General features: G+C 31.1%; 1 protein-coding gene across 1 annotated transcript; it reads right to left on the bottom strand.

Annotated features, from left to right (window-relative positions):
• Window positions 1-289: 289 nt before the first annotated feature.
• Window positions 290-14,334, bottom strand: chb (chromosome bows). The gene is made up of 20 exons (XM_070648055.1): window positions 14,197-14,334; window positions 13,555-13,993; window positions 7,958-8,235; window positions 6,805-7,851; window positions 6,552-6,745; window positions 6,146-6,190; window positions 5,760-5,891; window positions 5,136-5,252; window positions 4,996-5,016; window positions 4,780-4,884; window positions 3,608-4,713; window positions 3,454-3,544; window positions 3,282-3,383; window positions 2,932-3,148; window positions 2,287-2,441; window positions 2,064-2,211; window positions 1,829-2,003; window positions 1,445-1,651; window positions 1,173-1,297; window positions 290-1,104 (listed from the first exon to the last, which is right to left on the bottom strand). The coding sequence occupies exons 2-20, from the start codon at window positions 13,744-13,746 to the stop codon at window positions 1,062-1,064; spliced, it is 4,500 nt and encodes a 1,499-aa protein (XP_070504156.1). The 5' UTR covers window positions 13,747-13,993; window positions 14,197-14,334; the 3' UTR covers window positions 290-1,061.
• Between the last annotated feature and the right edge of the window lie 496 nt (window positions 14,335-14,830).

The following is a 14,830-nucleotide window of genomic DNA, read 5'->3' as shown; positions in this document are numbered from 1 at the left end:
CAATAAAATTATCTCAACATTTAGCATTCTTAAATGATTATGAGTTAACTGGAAATACCTCGTGTTTGGTGTGATATGTTTATAAGTGGGGAATTTGCGTCAAACTGTCCTTGACGTCATGCTGGTCATTTAAAATTCGGATTGTTAAAAAGTTCAACGACTTATTTAAAACCATACAACAGCAAACGTGATCTGTTATAAGGTTTTGACGACAAAATGTACAATTGTAAGGTTTTTCAGCACTAAACTCCTGAAAAGCTAATTTTGTAGATCAACATAGAGTTAGGGGTAACTTTTTAAAATTGAGTTTTATTAAAATTTATAGATTTTCATCATTTTTATTTTGAAAAATAAAAGATTGTGTAATGATGGTGTTTTTATGTGTTGTGGGTTGCGTTTTTTAAAGGAATAATAATGAATAGTATTAAAGCTAAAAGGATGAAAAAAGAACAATTGCTAATAAAAGTTAAGCGCAATATAAGAGATTTTAAGCGGAAAAATAATGAAACATTTTCATCTTAATTACAAATTATTGAACATTAATCAATCAATATCTATACCAACATTTTTCTTATGCTCTTTACTAAGCACAAAAGCTTCACATTACATTTTTTTTTAACATTCTAACATTCCTTTTTCTTTCTTCTTAATAATTGTTATTCGCACCTTAGCATTAAAAACTGTTTTTCTTATCATTTTAAATTAATCAATTTCTTTCTCATTCACTTTTTTTTATGTGGATATTGATTAACTGCAAAAATATTTGTTTGAAGACTAAATTTGTTTTAAATGGATATGATGATGCATTATATAGTTATATGTACGTAATAAGGATAATTTTTTTGTTTAATATTCATTAGCATTTTTATAATAATGCATCAAAAACACAATGATTTTTGGCGATGATAAAAAAATTATATGCAGTATGTCGATTTGTTCTATTTCCACTACATTTATTCAGGAATTGCCGAAAATTTCTTCTTGCTTATTTTTTTAATTTTTTTCGCCAATTTCCTTGTTGAAAGCAGTAATCAATGTTGATAGTAATGATAGCTTCGCGATCATGATTTTGACTGGTTTTTGCTGATATATACATTTATGAGTCTAGGAATTAAGAATAAATTTCTATTAAATATAGTCAATGATGGAATTAATTGTGTGCAATTGTTTACCTAATTTTGCTCGCATTAAGAAGCGAAAATTTCGGCTTTACTTTCTCCTCGCCCATCACAGAGTACAATTTAACGATACAAAATACAGCTGCTTTACGAACCATTGATTCTTCGACATCTGCTAACTGTAATTAAAGTAAATTAGTTTTAATACAACAAATTCATTTTCAACGGATTTTTAGCATTTAAAAAATTTTGGTTCAAAATTATTGAACCGGTCATTAACTTTTCAAAATGTAGAAATACGTTAAAAATATTGAACATTTACTTACCCTAGCTATATTTGGCATTAGAATATCTAAGTGATTATCGTTGAAATCCTTTCCTTGTTGATCCGCAAGATCGCGTAAAATTTTAAGCGCACATAAATTGTTCGGAAAATCTCCGGTAGCAATTACTGGATTCAATATATTAACTGATGCATCGACAGGCAAAACAGCCGATATCTTTGTAATTATAATGTCAATTTCTCGTTGAACCTAACAGTTAAGCAAAGAAATCAAAATTTATTTAAATCAGCTCACAAAAAATAGTGCCAATGTCGCATTTATTTGCTCCAAATAAACAATGACCTTGACATTCACACAATAAACTTCCATGAAGTCATTTCACTGAATGAGTCAGCATAAATGTTCATGGCAATTAAGTTTTCTCACCTCTTTCCCGGACTTGTAAGAGTCGATAATTTTAAGCAAAATTAGTTCGAGGAAATTTGTCCAACATAGTCGCATTGGCGGACTTCTTATAATTCTTGAAAGCGTCTGAAGTCCGGCAATCATCACTGTACTGTCTTGTGATTCGATTAATTTTAGTAATGTTATCATAATTTGTCTACAAAGAAAGAAGTCCGTTATTGAAATAATTGCATAATTAAAGCATAATTTAACTTACTTGAAGTTTTTAATTGGAAGTTCACAATTTCCATGCCTAATGCACGTCATTAAATTAACAAGGACTTGAGAAATGTATTCAGAATCGCTATTTTCTAATGTCGCAATCGAAATAGTCTGTTTCACAACTTCGCTTTCCCTGAGACCTCCTGTATACCATAAAAAAATTAATTAAATTATTGGATGTACGGTAGGCAACGCTATAAAGAAAGTTTTATGCTTACGATCAAGTACAACTTCGTTATTTTCAATATGGTAGTTATGGCTTTGCTTATGACTCATATTGTCTAATCTAACTGTATTTTCAGGTGTGTTTGATTCTGTTGTTGCTGCTGATTGTGTTTTCGAACCATTCACGGAATCATCTTTGTCAAGAGAGCTAAACAGTGATAAATTATTAAATATTTATCATTAAATCAATGTTTACAGTAACGAGAGAAATTTTTTTCATTATTTACCCAGCATGTCCATTATTAAATCCGTTTGCTGACGCAAGAAGTAAATGATCGCCGCCCATCTGACCTGTCACAGATCTTCATTCCCGAATTTAATTTATGTTTTTTTGTTAAAAATATGAAAATATGAAAAACTTTGCTATTTGCATCACGATCTAATTTACTTTCAAAGCTATAATTTTGAATCTCGGCTGTAGTTTTACGGCAGAAAAATTTCGCCTGTCGACAGGCCACTGTGACAGGCGTGACCTGCGACAGGTCAGACCTGTGACAGGCCAAATTTTTCTGCCTGTCAACAGGTAACGACCTGTCACAGGTCATCTTTTGACAGAATCTGTCACCTCTACCTGTGACAGGTACCTGTCATCGCAACTCTGGTTTACAGTAACGAGAGAAATTTTTTTCATTATTTACCCAGCATGTCCATTATTAAATCCGTTTGCTGACGCAAGAAGTAAATGATCGCCGCCCATCTGACTTATTCCCGAATCTTTGCTATTTGCATCACGATCTAATTTACTTTCAAAGCTATAATTTTGAATCTCGGCTGTAGTTTTACGTAAATTCTTGTAAACTTCTTCATGACTTATTGGATGATCGACTTCGACACTTGTTTGTCGTGATCTCGGACCTGTAAGAAAATTGAAAGTAAATTTAGCAATTCGACTTAAAAAAACGTTTAAATTCAAAAATTAATTTTGAACTCAAAATTGAACTTTTTAATTTGAATTCAAATTGACCGTTATTTATGAAAAGTTACTTACTAGGAACATGATTTTGTAGACTACTGTACTGACCATACTGTTGAGGACTTAATAACAATTTTGGACTTGAGGCAGAAATAGGACTCGAAGGACTGTTGTTTCCTAAAAGTACGAAAAACAATTTATGCTCAATTAGCATATCAATACACGAAATGATAGTATGAGACATTACCTGATGTACTTTTTCTACTAATTGATTGCTGAATATATGATTTGGCAACATCCTGAAATTGCTTCGGCATATTTGCTAAAAGGAGTGTCATCTAAAAGGAATTTCAGTTTATTAGTAAAACCATATAAGGTGGAAAAAGAACTGGGTGACTTACATTTGCTGTATTACAATTGTATAGAGCAAGTATACAATGTTTGGCTTGATTTCGCAACTCCATGCTCTTTTGATCGCACGAATATTGAATAATTTTGAGGATAGCCTTATCAGCAGGCGGTGTCATGAGGAAATGCTCTGCAGTACAATAAGATTGTGCCAATGTCGTTAAAAATTTTACTGTTGCATGCTTTGTCTTAACATTAGGCGTCTGTGTCGAGTCTGTGAGTATTTTAAAGACGCTTTGTATTTGCAAATTAGCTGGAAAGTATTCGTAGATGAGATTTAATGTCTTCCATATTTTTGTAAGCATTGAAGCTAACAAGTCTGTGCCCAATTTGTTGAACAATCTTGTCAATAATATAAACAGCCAATCATGAAGGTCTTGTGAATGTGATAAAATCAATTCATTAACAGTGTCCAAAAATAATGCATAGACTTTAATGTGAGGGTCCATAAACATTTTTCTAAATAAATCTAAAATACATTGTAGCTGATGTGGCGTCAACATCTTTCCTTCCGATAAATATTGTGTTAAATTCGTCAATCCATCTTTCCTCTCATTCCAATGTGACGATGAGCAATACTGAATAATTGTTTCAATATCTTCAATATATTTTGCCGATCCATCAAGTCGGGTTCTTGATCCATTCCATGAAAATGAATCATTTCCACGACGATACGAGTCAAATGAACGTTCAGAACATTGTGATGATGCCTCACTTCCATCGTCTGATTCCTCACGAGAAATCTTTCGATTTAATGTTAATCGTGCCAAGTCATTTTGAAAATCTTGTTCGTCTGGTGAAATAACATCTGCCAGTACCGATTCTGCTTCTCGACTTTGTTGTAACATTTTCTGTGCTGAATATGCACGACCCGGATTTAATGGGGGTCTTTCACCACGTCTTGGACTGCTCGTGTTGTACACTTGACGTCTATTTAATGATCCAAATTGACTGCCTCTTGATGGACTTGTTTCTCGGGAATTTGCCAAAGATCTTGGAATGCCTGTTGTCTTTTTCGGGACAGTACCCGTTTGTCGATAAGTGCCAGCATATGTACCATATTGTAGTCGTGATGAGGGTGAAGTGCTTCGTGATGTTGCTAAATTTATAATTATATTAGTTATTTATTGACATCATTTCTGAACTATTCTAATGTATGACTTACGTTGGGATTGTGAAACTCCAGCTTGTCGTGATCTAACTTGTCTTTCTGGTGATGGTTGGTTTGGTGTTGCATTTACATTCGAACTGGTAATCTTCTTTGCGCGAGCTGTATACGTAAAAATCAAGAAAATGTAATTAGAAAATAATTTAATTAACCTGACTAATTAAAGAAAAAGGAACTGATATGAAAAAAATTTCACAATTCATTTGAAAGTACCTTGCTGTGCATAATGGCCTTCTATCAGTATTATTAATGCCATGCATGGATAATATAGTTTTAAAATGTGTCAGAAAATATGAATGAAATTTTTTTTAGCTTAAATATTTAAAGCATGTTAATTTGCTGTGTGTACTTACGCACTGACGCTGTTCCAGGGGTCATTTTTAGACGTGACATATTAGCATACTGTGCACGAGCACGAGCACGTTGGGCTGCATTTGCATCTACGGCCGAAACACTTCTAAAGTTAGCAGCTAGATATAATTAATGGTAACAAATAATGAACTACAATTAGTCTTGTTTAACATCAAAAATACATAACAATACATAAATCAACAAATAAAGAAAAATCTTGCGCATCTTTGTCAATTTTAAATCTTCTCATGATCCCTTTATCTCTTTTATACAAGTATACAAGTCATAAGAGAAAAGAACTATGAAATTTTACAATTCCGTCACTTTTTTACCTTGCGAGGATTGTATAATTAGATTTTTATCGCTGCATAACTTAACCCGCATCTTTAGTCAATCTAAAATTTCAAAAATTTTAAATAAAAAGCATACTTTGATCAAATAAAACGGCAAATAATTATTCAAAATTAGTCCGTTATTTAGTTTGTCAAAATTAATTTTGTAGAGCAAGTGACAAAAATGCGCAGCTTAATTAATGGAAATTAAGGATCAATACATAAAACAGATAAATCTACAACAAGTTTTTTTGTGAACATATAAAGTACATAAAAAACCATTTATCAATTTACGTTTCGAACCTCCTCGCGTAGGAAATTCTCGATGATGTGCTACTGGAATTCCACTCCTGCCTCTATTTCGAGGCAATGATGGTGCACGAGAAAGACGCGATAAATTTTCAGTGCTCACACTTGGTGAGCCAACTAAGATAGTAATTTTAATGTGATATGCGATATTAGAAAAAGAATTTTTAGTCCATAACAAGGATTGCATGTAAATTATTTTTGTAAGAAAAATCTCATGTTAATAAGAATCTCAAGTTAGTCACAATAAATGTGAAAAATATAAAATAAGTGTACGTAATCATATCATCATTATAATGAGGGAAGACATAAGCAGTGAAAAGGAAATTCAAAGATATAGGAGGGAAATAAGTAAATGAATTCAATTGAGATACCTGTTTGAGCAGCAGGGCTTCTTAGTCCTGACGATTGTCGCCGTTCTGTTTATTATAGGTAATATATGAGTACATTTTCGTGTGGTATGATGAAAATAGATATTGATTGAGAGAAGGGATTTATATTAATTAATATAAGAATTTTAATCTCATTCCAATAAGAGTTAATTTAGGATTCAATGGAAAAATGTGGAAGTTCAGATTCACTTAATCACCAAACAGAAAACAGAAAGTGTTATAATTCTTTTTTTAATGCCAAAACCAAAAGATAAACACGTCCTACTGTAAACTTCCACATTTTAATCAATGAAAAATCAGGCCGAAATAATTTTTTTTAATCCCACGCTCCCTTTCAACCACAAAAAGCTACTAAACAGTTTTTTTTAGTAAATGACTTCACACATACTCAACATACTTCCACCGGGCATAGAATTTAGACTTGTGTTACTTCCACGTAGACTTGCACTCATAGAATTTGTACCGTTTGAACAACCACCTGAATCCTTTTCCTTTTCAACCTGTCTTTGTGTCGCAATGTCCAAAGATCCATAAAGTTGATCAGCTTCTGCCGTGAAATGTTTACGAAAACTCCAATATGCTCTACAAAATAATTATTTAATTAGAATCAGGTAATGAAAGAAAAGCTGTTAAATGTTTACCGTCTACTGTGTCGTCGAGCTTCAGCGTCTGCATCAGTAATTCCTTTTTTAACGGCATCCTTAAGCAATGTGTGATGTCTTTCGAGAGCTTTTGTTGGCCATTCCTCAAATATCATAATAAGGAGCTCACATAAATTTGAACGAATGTCTTTTGATTTAGATTGCATTAAATTTGATGTGATAATTGGAAGTAGTTTGGGCACATGCGAATATCTAATAACATATTTTAGTGCTAACGTTCCAGCACTGGAAATGATTTTTGCTGAATTTTGAATTAAATTTATTAACTCTTGCAATATATATGCAAGAAACTGATCTATTTTATTTCGCAATGTTTTTGACATGTATGCAAGTGTTATGCACGCTTCGCGTATAACTTGTGATCTTAATTCTTTGAGAATGTCGAGGAATGAAATAGATAAGTCCTTTAATTGCTGCTGAAAATTAGGATTAGATTGAGCGTTATTAATTAATAAGGAACGCAATTTCTTGAGTGCATCGACTCTCTTTTCCCAATCCATGTTTTTATCACCAATTATTCCATTAATTGTCTTCATTAGATCATCAATATCCCTTTGTCCAAATATGTTTAATTGTGGAACTTGCTCAAATGCTGCTTCGAAAATTTCCTGAGATATTGCTCCAGCTTGTGCTGTCATATTATCGCCACTTCCACTGAGAATCTCAGTAAGGCCAGGTTTTTTCGATGCTGATGCCGACATTGTTCTTTTAACTAATTTAGTAGGTCGTGCTGGTGGTCCTAAAGATGCTGTATCAATTTCGTCATAATTAGCTTGTACTGCACCTAATGCTGACGGTAGTAATAATCCATCGTTCTTAACTTCATCAAATTTTTGCTCTAATATGACTAATTTCTGTTGTGGTACATCTTTTTTCTGTAAATCTATTCTTAATCGATCACCAACATGCTTATAAATCTCAACTAGTGTTTGAAATGCAGCATCACGAACTGTCGCTGTTGGATCGCCCAAAAGATTAACAATTGGTGTTATGAATGACTTAACAGCTACAGATTGTGTTCCGTATCTAAAAATGGAAACATGAAATTTAATTTTATTCGCGTCATAAATAAAGAACAAGTTACGAGTTATAGGCAAAATGTAAAAAATACAAGAGAAAGAGGTTTGCTTACTCATTCAAAGTTGTCACAATTGTCTGCAAATATTCTTCACGAATTTTAGCGTTTTTATGTTTAAAACAACCTACAAGTTTGTCTAATAATGATTGCGCTGTTAATACACGACATTCAACTAATTTTTGTAACAGTAATTGGGCCTTTTCTCGCACTGTATCTCGACTGTCACCCAATCGATCAACAACGTGAGGAAGAATTGTCGCTGTATATGCGTTAAAATCCTGACCCAATCTCTGTACTAATTCTGTGAATGATTCAAGTGCTCTCTGTGCAATCTGTAAATAAATAAATGAAGAAGGAATTTAATATTAGCAAAGATATTCATCAATAACTGTAAAATTTTATATGAATAATAAGAATCTATTGTTTCTAAATGTGTAAATATTACGTCATGCTCAGAATGTAAATAAATTTGAGACTAGATGTGATTTAGATATGGAGGACAATGCGAAAGCTAAAAAATGAACTTTAGAATAATATTCACATCGTCTGGTTGAATGATTTCAGATCGTAATGACACTGCTGTCGCCGATTCGTAATATAACAAACATTAAAAACCTTATGGTTAATGAATCTGCCTTTGACGGAATGTTTTTGCTCGTTAGTGACGCTATTACTATCATAAACTAAATATTTGATATCAATTATCACTGCAGAACTAGTTTATAGAGATTTATTACTTATTTATCAGGTCATGATCAAAAAAAAGTTAGCAATAAATTTTAACGGCTTTTAAAATTTTGAACTTGGTCTGGTGAATTTGGTGAACATAAAATTTAAATTATTTTTGTCCGTTAAAAAATCCCAAAATTTCGGAGTTGCCTTAACATTTCAATTTACATCACTTACTACTATATAATGACTGCAAAAACAAACCAGCGTAGTGTAAATAACTTAAAACTTTTTATTTCTAAGGAATGTAAAATTATAGATGTGAACTTGAAAGCAGCTAAGAGAAAACTAGAATAAACTTAATATCTGATCAAATGAAAGAGAATATTATTTAAATGGCTGGAATGTATTATATGGTATTAACTTGGAGATTCAGCTGCCCACAAGACGATATAGCTTTTTTGTGATGGTATGGACTTTGTATGACAACAAGTTCAATGCACAAAAAATATAAAAATAATAATTGAGAATCTATCTATAAATTACGTAGGCTATATTTATTAGGTGAGGCACTCCAGAAGCTCAATGACTCATTCATACAATGTTATTAACGAAGAAAATATAGTAATTGTAAGACCATATGTTATCATATCATTCACCTGGCTTTCATCTTGAACTTGTCATATGCAAACAATGTCAAAGATAACAACATGAAGAAAATGCATTCAAAAGGAAAGTGAAGAAGATTCACTCATGTGTATTTATGTGCTTAAGTAGTACTCAATGAAAATTTCTCGCAGTGACATTATTACGTAGATTATCCAAAATCAAGAATCATCCATTTACAAGGTCCAGAATGAAACAAAAACACAACGAAAATGTCATAAATTCATTCAGTCTTCTTGATAGTGCCTATTTAAGATTATACAAGAGACAGTCGTAAGAAGCAGGCGCATCCCACGTTTAATAATTGACGAAAAAAACACAATAAAAAATTTATACAGATGTAAAATAAACAGTCTAGTGACCAAATTATTCCCATACATTAACACATTTTTGTCACAATGATGAAAACTTATTTTCCAAAGTACATACACTACACATCCCTGATACACAAATAAAGTTCATTACGAAAGTAAAAGTGAAAAAAATCAGCAGAAAAAAGTAATTTTATTTTAGTTTTTTTGTTTATTTTTAAAATCATCTACGTCAGTCGTGTATATATTATGAATAATAGGAGATTACACACGATTCAAAATATGCCGGGTGTTGGACGAATTATTCACAGAACACAGACAGTAAGAAGTAAAAATTTCATTAACAAAAAAATCGATCATGATCAACACGTTGATATTGAATATTAATTCATAAGTAACAAGTATGATAGAATTTAAGCTAATTAGCATCGAATAGACAATTGATGTATACGAATGAAGGAAGCAACAAATATAAATATCAAAGTCTTTACATTTGTACTAAGCGATGATATCATTTTGTCTCATTTTGTCATTAATATTTAGCATGCTGTCAATAGAGGATTACTTCTTTTAAAGCTAAGTGTTCACGCATTGGAGCGACGATCGGGAAAAATTTATCATCAACAAAAAATTTTCGTCTTTTTGTTGACGTTAGTCTGTGATTTTTTTAATATTGTTATGTCATAAAAGCGGCATATTTAGCTACGGCATTTTCACACTTTTGTCATTCATATTATTTGCCTTTTTAATCAGTGTGCGAAAAAAATTAAAGGTCGTAGAAATGTCTTTGACTTTCTCGTATTTGTTGCAATTATCAGCTCTTCCATCTGTTACTTTATAATGTTATAATTTAAGGTCAGTAATTTGCTCAAATTACTAATATATTTTAATAAAGCATATAAATCATGAAAAATATACAGCTATGATAATAAGTGCTAAAAGTGGTGTTGAACATGCTGTTTTCTCATCATATTAAAGATTTTCACGTTTTTCAGTCAAGTGGACCATAAAATCGTGCAGCACAAACACCTTTTGACATTAACTTAAATTATGACAATTTTAACGGTTATCCCAAATTCAAATTTTCAACTGTTATCCGTAATTCAAAATTTGAACCTCACTCAAAGTTCAAAAATCTCATTCAAAAGTTTTTAATCCGTTAGAACTGCGATATTGAAGATCTTTTAATTACATTAAGTATGTCAAAAGATAATTTTAATCCACTCCTATCGATATAAAATTAATTACTTTTTGACATTCACCGTATAGTAGAATAATCAAGACTTTTTAGCCTTTATTGCACATTCAAAGATTATTTTTATACAAATTTAAATATGGTAATGTTTCGAGCATTATCAACCGCGATTGCGATTCAAAAGAAATTCCAAAAAAATGTTTATTGTTCGTAGAAATGAAATTTATCATGTGCAGAAAAAAAAAAAATGTCAACAAAAAATAGTCGTCGGACGAAAGTTTTTTTTTTGATGTAAAATGAAGCAGTGAAAAAAGAAAATTTATGAGATTAGTGAACAAGCAGGGAAATGCCACAAATGGCATTTAATAAACTCATGATTTCTCGTAGCAGTACCGCTTATTTTAATGTCTTATTTAAGGGAAATCACTTTTACACGACATGAAGTTTGCTATTTTCTCGCTCTTGATTACTCTACATTAAAATATGATGAATGGAAGTAGATATTTACAAACGAAGAACATAGCCATGAGAGTGAATCTAGGGAAAAATCTTGAATGGAAAAAAATGATAATTTTATTATTTAAATTTAGGTGATTCGATGTGAAAAAAAATGTAAGACTCATTTGTTGTGAAAATAAGCTTGCCGATCACACACTAGTGAAACACATCATGTAAGCAAAAAAGAAAAGAATACGAAAAGAGTTGAAGACATGGAACACGAAAAAGTCATAAACCATCACACTAACAAAAGGAACGTATACAAATTTCAGCGCTTAGAACAAAAGAAGGAAAAAAATGTGAATAAATTAATTGAGACTGAGCAAAAAGCAAATTTGGGGTCGATTGCTCATTACGTTCAGTATTTAGGGGGAGTAGTCACTAGACCTTTAAAACAAATTTGTATTCGATCCTCGAAGGCATTAACTTTTGACAGACATCATTTGTAAGCGACCCATTATAGATTTTATGGAAACGGTTCTATTATTGGCTGCCTCACTGTAAATGCTTTCTTCAATATATATTTTGTTTTATTCATCAATGTATTTCTAGAATTTTTTAAGTCAAGTGTGTTGCTTCTTACTCAAAATGTGCATTAAGATGATGTGTATGTATTTTTGGAACTATGTTTGTTTCATTCAAAGTGACTATTTTTAAAATAGGCAAAAAAACAAACCTACTTATTTTATTTTATCCAATCTCGATTGCTTTCATGTAAAAAAGCATGCATTTGTCGGCATTAATCATCATGTTGGTGAATACTTTGTACTGTAGACAATACAGCTCAGTTGTGTTTTTTTGTATGGACTGAGTAGAAATTCTGGAAATAGTCTAGGCTGTTCTAGATTATACAATGTCATTACTGCATTGTGCACATACTTTGTAAATGGAAGCTTTTTATGCCAGCGATGAGTATATGGAGATCTTTGAAGAATCTGGATCTTTTTGGAAAAACTGACACACTTGTTTGCCGGTTTCATACAAAGTCATACTGTACACTAGAACATTTCAGTTTCGATACCCAACATTGTTATCAATTTCTAAAGGAACTAAATATCAATTAAGCAAGGAATTCCATTAAGTCAATCACTTAAATTAAATACGCTTCATTTGCGGAATGAGCAATTGTGACTGCAACTTTTTGTCTATTTTTTTTTCTCTTTAAGCAAGTTGAATCAACATATAAGTGTAAGAAGAAAGATATTGTTAGACACAACTATTCGAACAATCATGAATCATCATTGAAAGAGAAAAGAAATGTGTATGAATAGTTGGCAATTTGTGGTTTTTCATATTTTTTGATGCCGAAATTTTACTTTTATAGCTATATATTTTTTTTCTTCAATTGATTTAATTCTCTTGAATGTTTACGATATGGAAGAGATATAACAAACGAATGTAGTATGTGCGGTTATTGTCGATGAGAAAATATGATAATAGCGATAATGATGATTACAAATTTCACCGAAAAAAGAAAAAATCATTATTGGAAGTTTTATAATTCACTAATTTTCGTCAAAAAACAAATCACGAGAAAAATGCAATTGTTCAATATTTTATAAAGGTATTTGTCTTCATACATAAAATTGAGGTTTATGAATGGGTGTGTCATATGTATCATCACATGAAAAAAGCAGAAAATCCGGAAAAAAAATAGCGAAGTATATTGGAATCATAATTAATATAGCACGCGACGTCTAATAGAATTTAGTTGAGCATAGAAATTTCGTACCAAGAACCGGAAGTCTACAGCAAAATGCCGTATTTGCTGGACTTGTTTTCTTTTCTTTCCTTATATTTTATGTTGCTATTCACTCTCATTTCACCTCTTCAACAAAGTCTGTGTATGTAGTTTATATATATTAATGCAATGGTACAAAAGTGGATTTTTTTTTTCATACTGAGCAATTAAGGCAATTTTTATGTAAACTGGATGGTTGTTGCACAATTGTATTAAGCTCCAAACTTAACAATAAAAAATAATATGAATAAGATCTCTTAAATGTGTTAACTAACTTTGTACTTTGTTTTCCAACATTACTACACGTCAAGTGCTTATGAAGAGCATAATATAAAAATCATCATCATCAGTGCCATCATAAATTCGTCATTGATTTGGCACGGTGTAAAGAATTTGATCATTTATTATCTTATCAACATTGAAAAAATCACAAACATTCCGTCAAATGAATTTTTGTTCCTTTTATAAAACTATAAACACACATCCAACAAGATTCTTTTCGTACCGAATGAAGCAGGTCGTTATCTACACAATTTTTACATGTAGAATATAATTGAAATGGAGTTCTTACCTTAAAGTGACTTCCTGTCATCCAAGGAATAAGAGCATCAATCAATAATCCTAAATCCGTACATAGTAATGAATTTTCATAGTCACTCAAATAATTCACTAAATCCTCAGCCAGCTGTGTTTTAATTCGCATATCGGATTTGGCCATTAACATAATAAAGCCATCGAGATCGGTAGGCTTTGCGTATGCCATTTTTATGTATTATTTTTACTTTAATTTTGTTAAATTTTTCACTATTTTATGCGATGCTATTTAAAAAACACTTGCCGATATATTTATCAAAGCCTATTTTCTTTTTTTGGATGCTGATTTTCACTTTACTGGAACTTTTCTTCCACAATTTTTTGCCATTCACTTCTTTTGATGCTAGATTTTCTTCTTTTACGATTTATTTCACACATCACATGTCGAATCAACCTTATTACCATTTATTCACAAGCTAGAATTTGATTAAAAGATTAATTAAACATAAATATTTATAAACGACAAGATCCAGTTATGTTATTTCGTCGTTTTTCACAAAAAAAAATTATTATGGAAAAATCAGAGCGATTTTTTCGCGATGAAAAAAAAAATAAAACAACAAAAAAACATAAAAACTTCAAAAGCAATTTTCACTTGTTAATTAACGTAGAAATTCACCTAATATTATTGTAAAACGTTCTCGTCAACTTTAATTTATCAATTTTAATAAATATTACTGGAAATAAAACCTTTAACACTGACTTTTTAATATTTTTACTAATTTTCGTTTTCTTAAAAATCCTCAAACTAAATAAGTTTGCAAATATTACTGCATGCTCATGGTTGCTATTTGTCTGAACGTCTGAAATTCAAATTTTTAAAAGTCGTTACGAGACTATTTTAAAAACCGTTAGAAAAGAAATCAGTTCTAAACATCAAATTATTATTGCAGCTGCAGGTACATTTCCATTATTATAATGCAATTGCTTATATAGATTAATTGGACAATAACGATTTGTTGTTCCTGAGATACAGAATTAATTTCACATTGATGCGCAATGTTAGGGGGTTGAAGAGAGGGGGTTAGATTTTATAGCTGAAAATAAAATAAATTAAAACAATTTTATTAAACATATGAGTCGTGATATGTTTAAAAGGTAATAAATTAGGTAGATAATCATGGAAATGTCTAATGTATCCCGAAATATGCGTGACATTGCTGAATTCACCTCCTCGCCGTAAAAAATCGGAAATCTTATTTGACTTTATTTTCAGTTTTGAATAAAATTAATTTTGTAATAGATGGTACATT

Source organism: Chironomus tepperi, unplaced genomic scaffold, assembly GCF_022539635.2.
Source record: "Chironomus tepperi strain 1889 unplaced genomic scaffold, CSIRO-AGI_Ctep_v1 contig_386, whole genome shotgun sequence".
NCBI classification, from domain to species: domain Eukaryota; kingdom Metazoa; phylum Arthropoda; class Insecta; order Diptera; family Chironomidae; genus Chironomus; species Chironomus tepperi.
Note: the sequence above shows the minus strand (reverse complement) of the source record. Positions and strands in the feature narration are given on the sequence as shown.

What these genes read in the sequence shown, in the direction of transcription:
- chb (XM_070648055.1), bottom strand. Translation starts at nt 13,746, where the DNA reads ATGGCATACGCAAAGCCTACCGATCTCGATGGCTTTATTATGTTAATG. An exon ending in AGGCCATTATGCACAGCAAG is followed by an intron (nt 4,885 to 4,995) that starts GTACTTTCAAAT and finishes TTACGTATACAG; the next exon opens with CTCGCGCAAAGAAGATTACC. An exon ending in TAATGCCAAATATAGCTAGG is followed by an intron (nt 1,298 to 1,444) that starts GTAAGTAAATGT and finishes CTTTAATTACAG; the next exon opens with TTAGCAGATGTCGAAGAATC.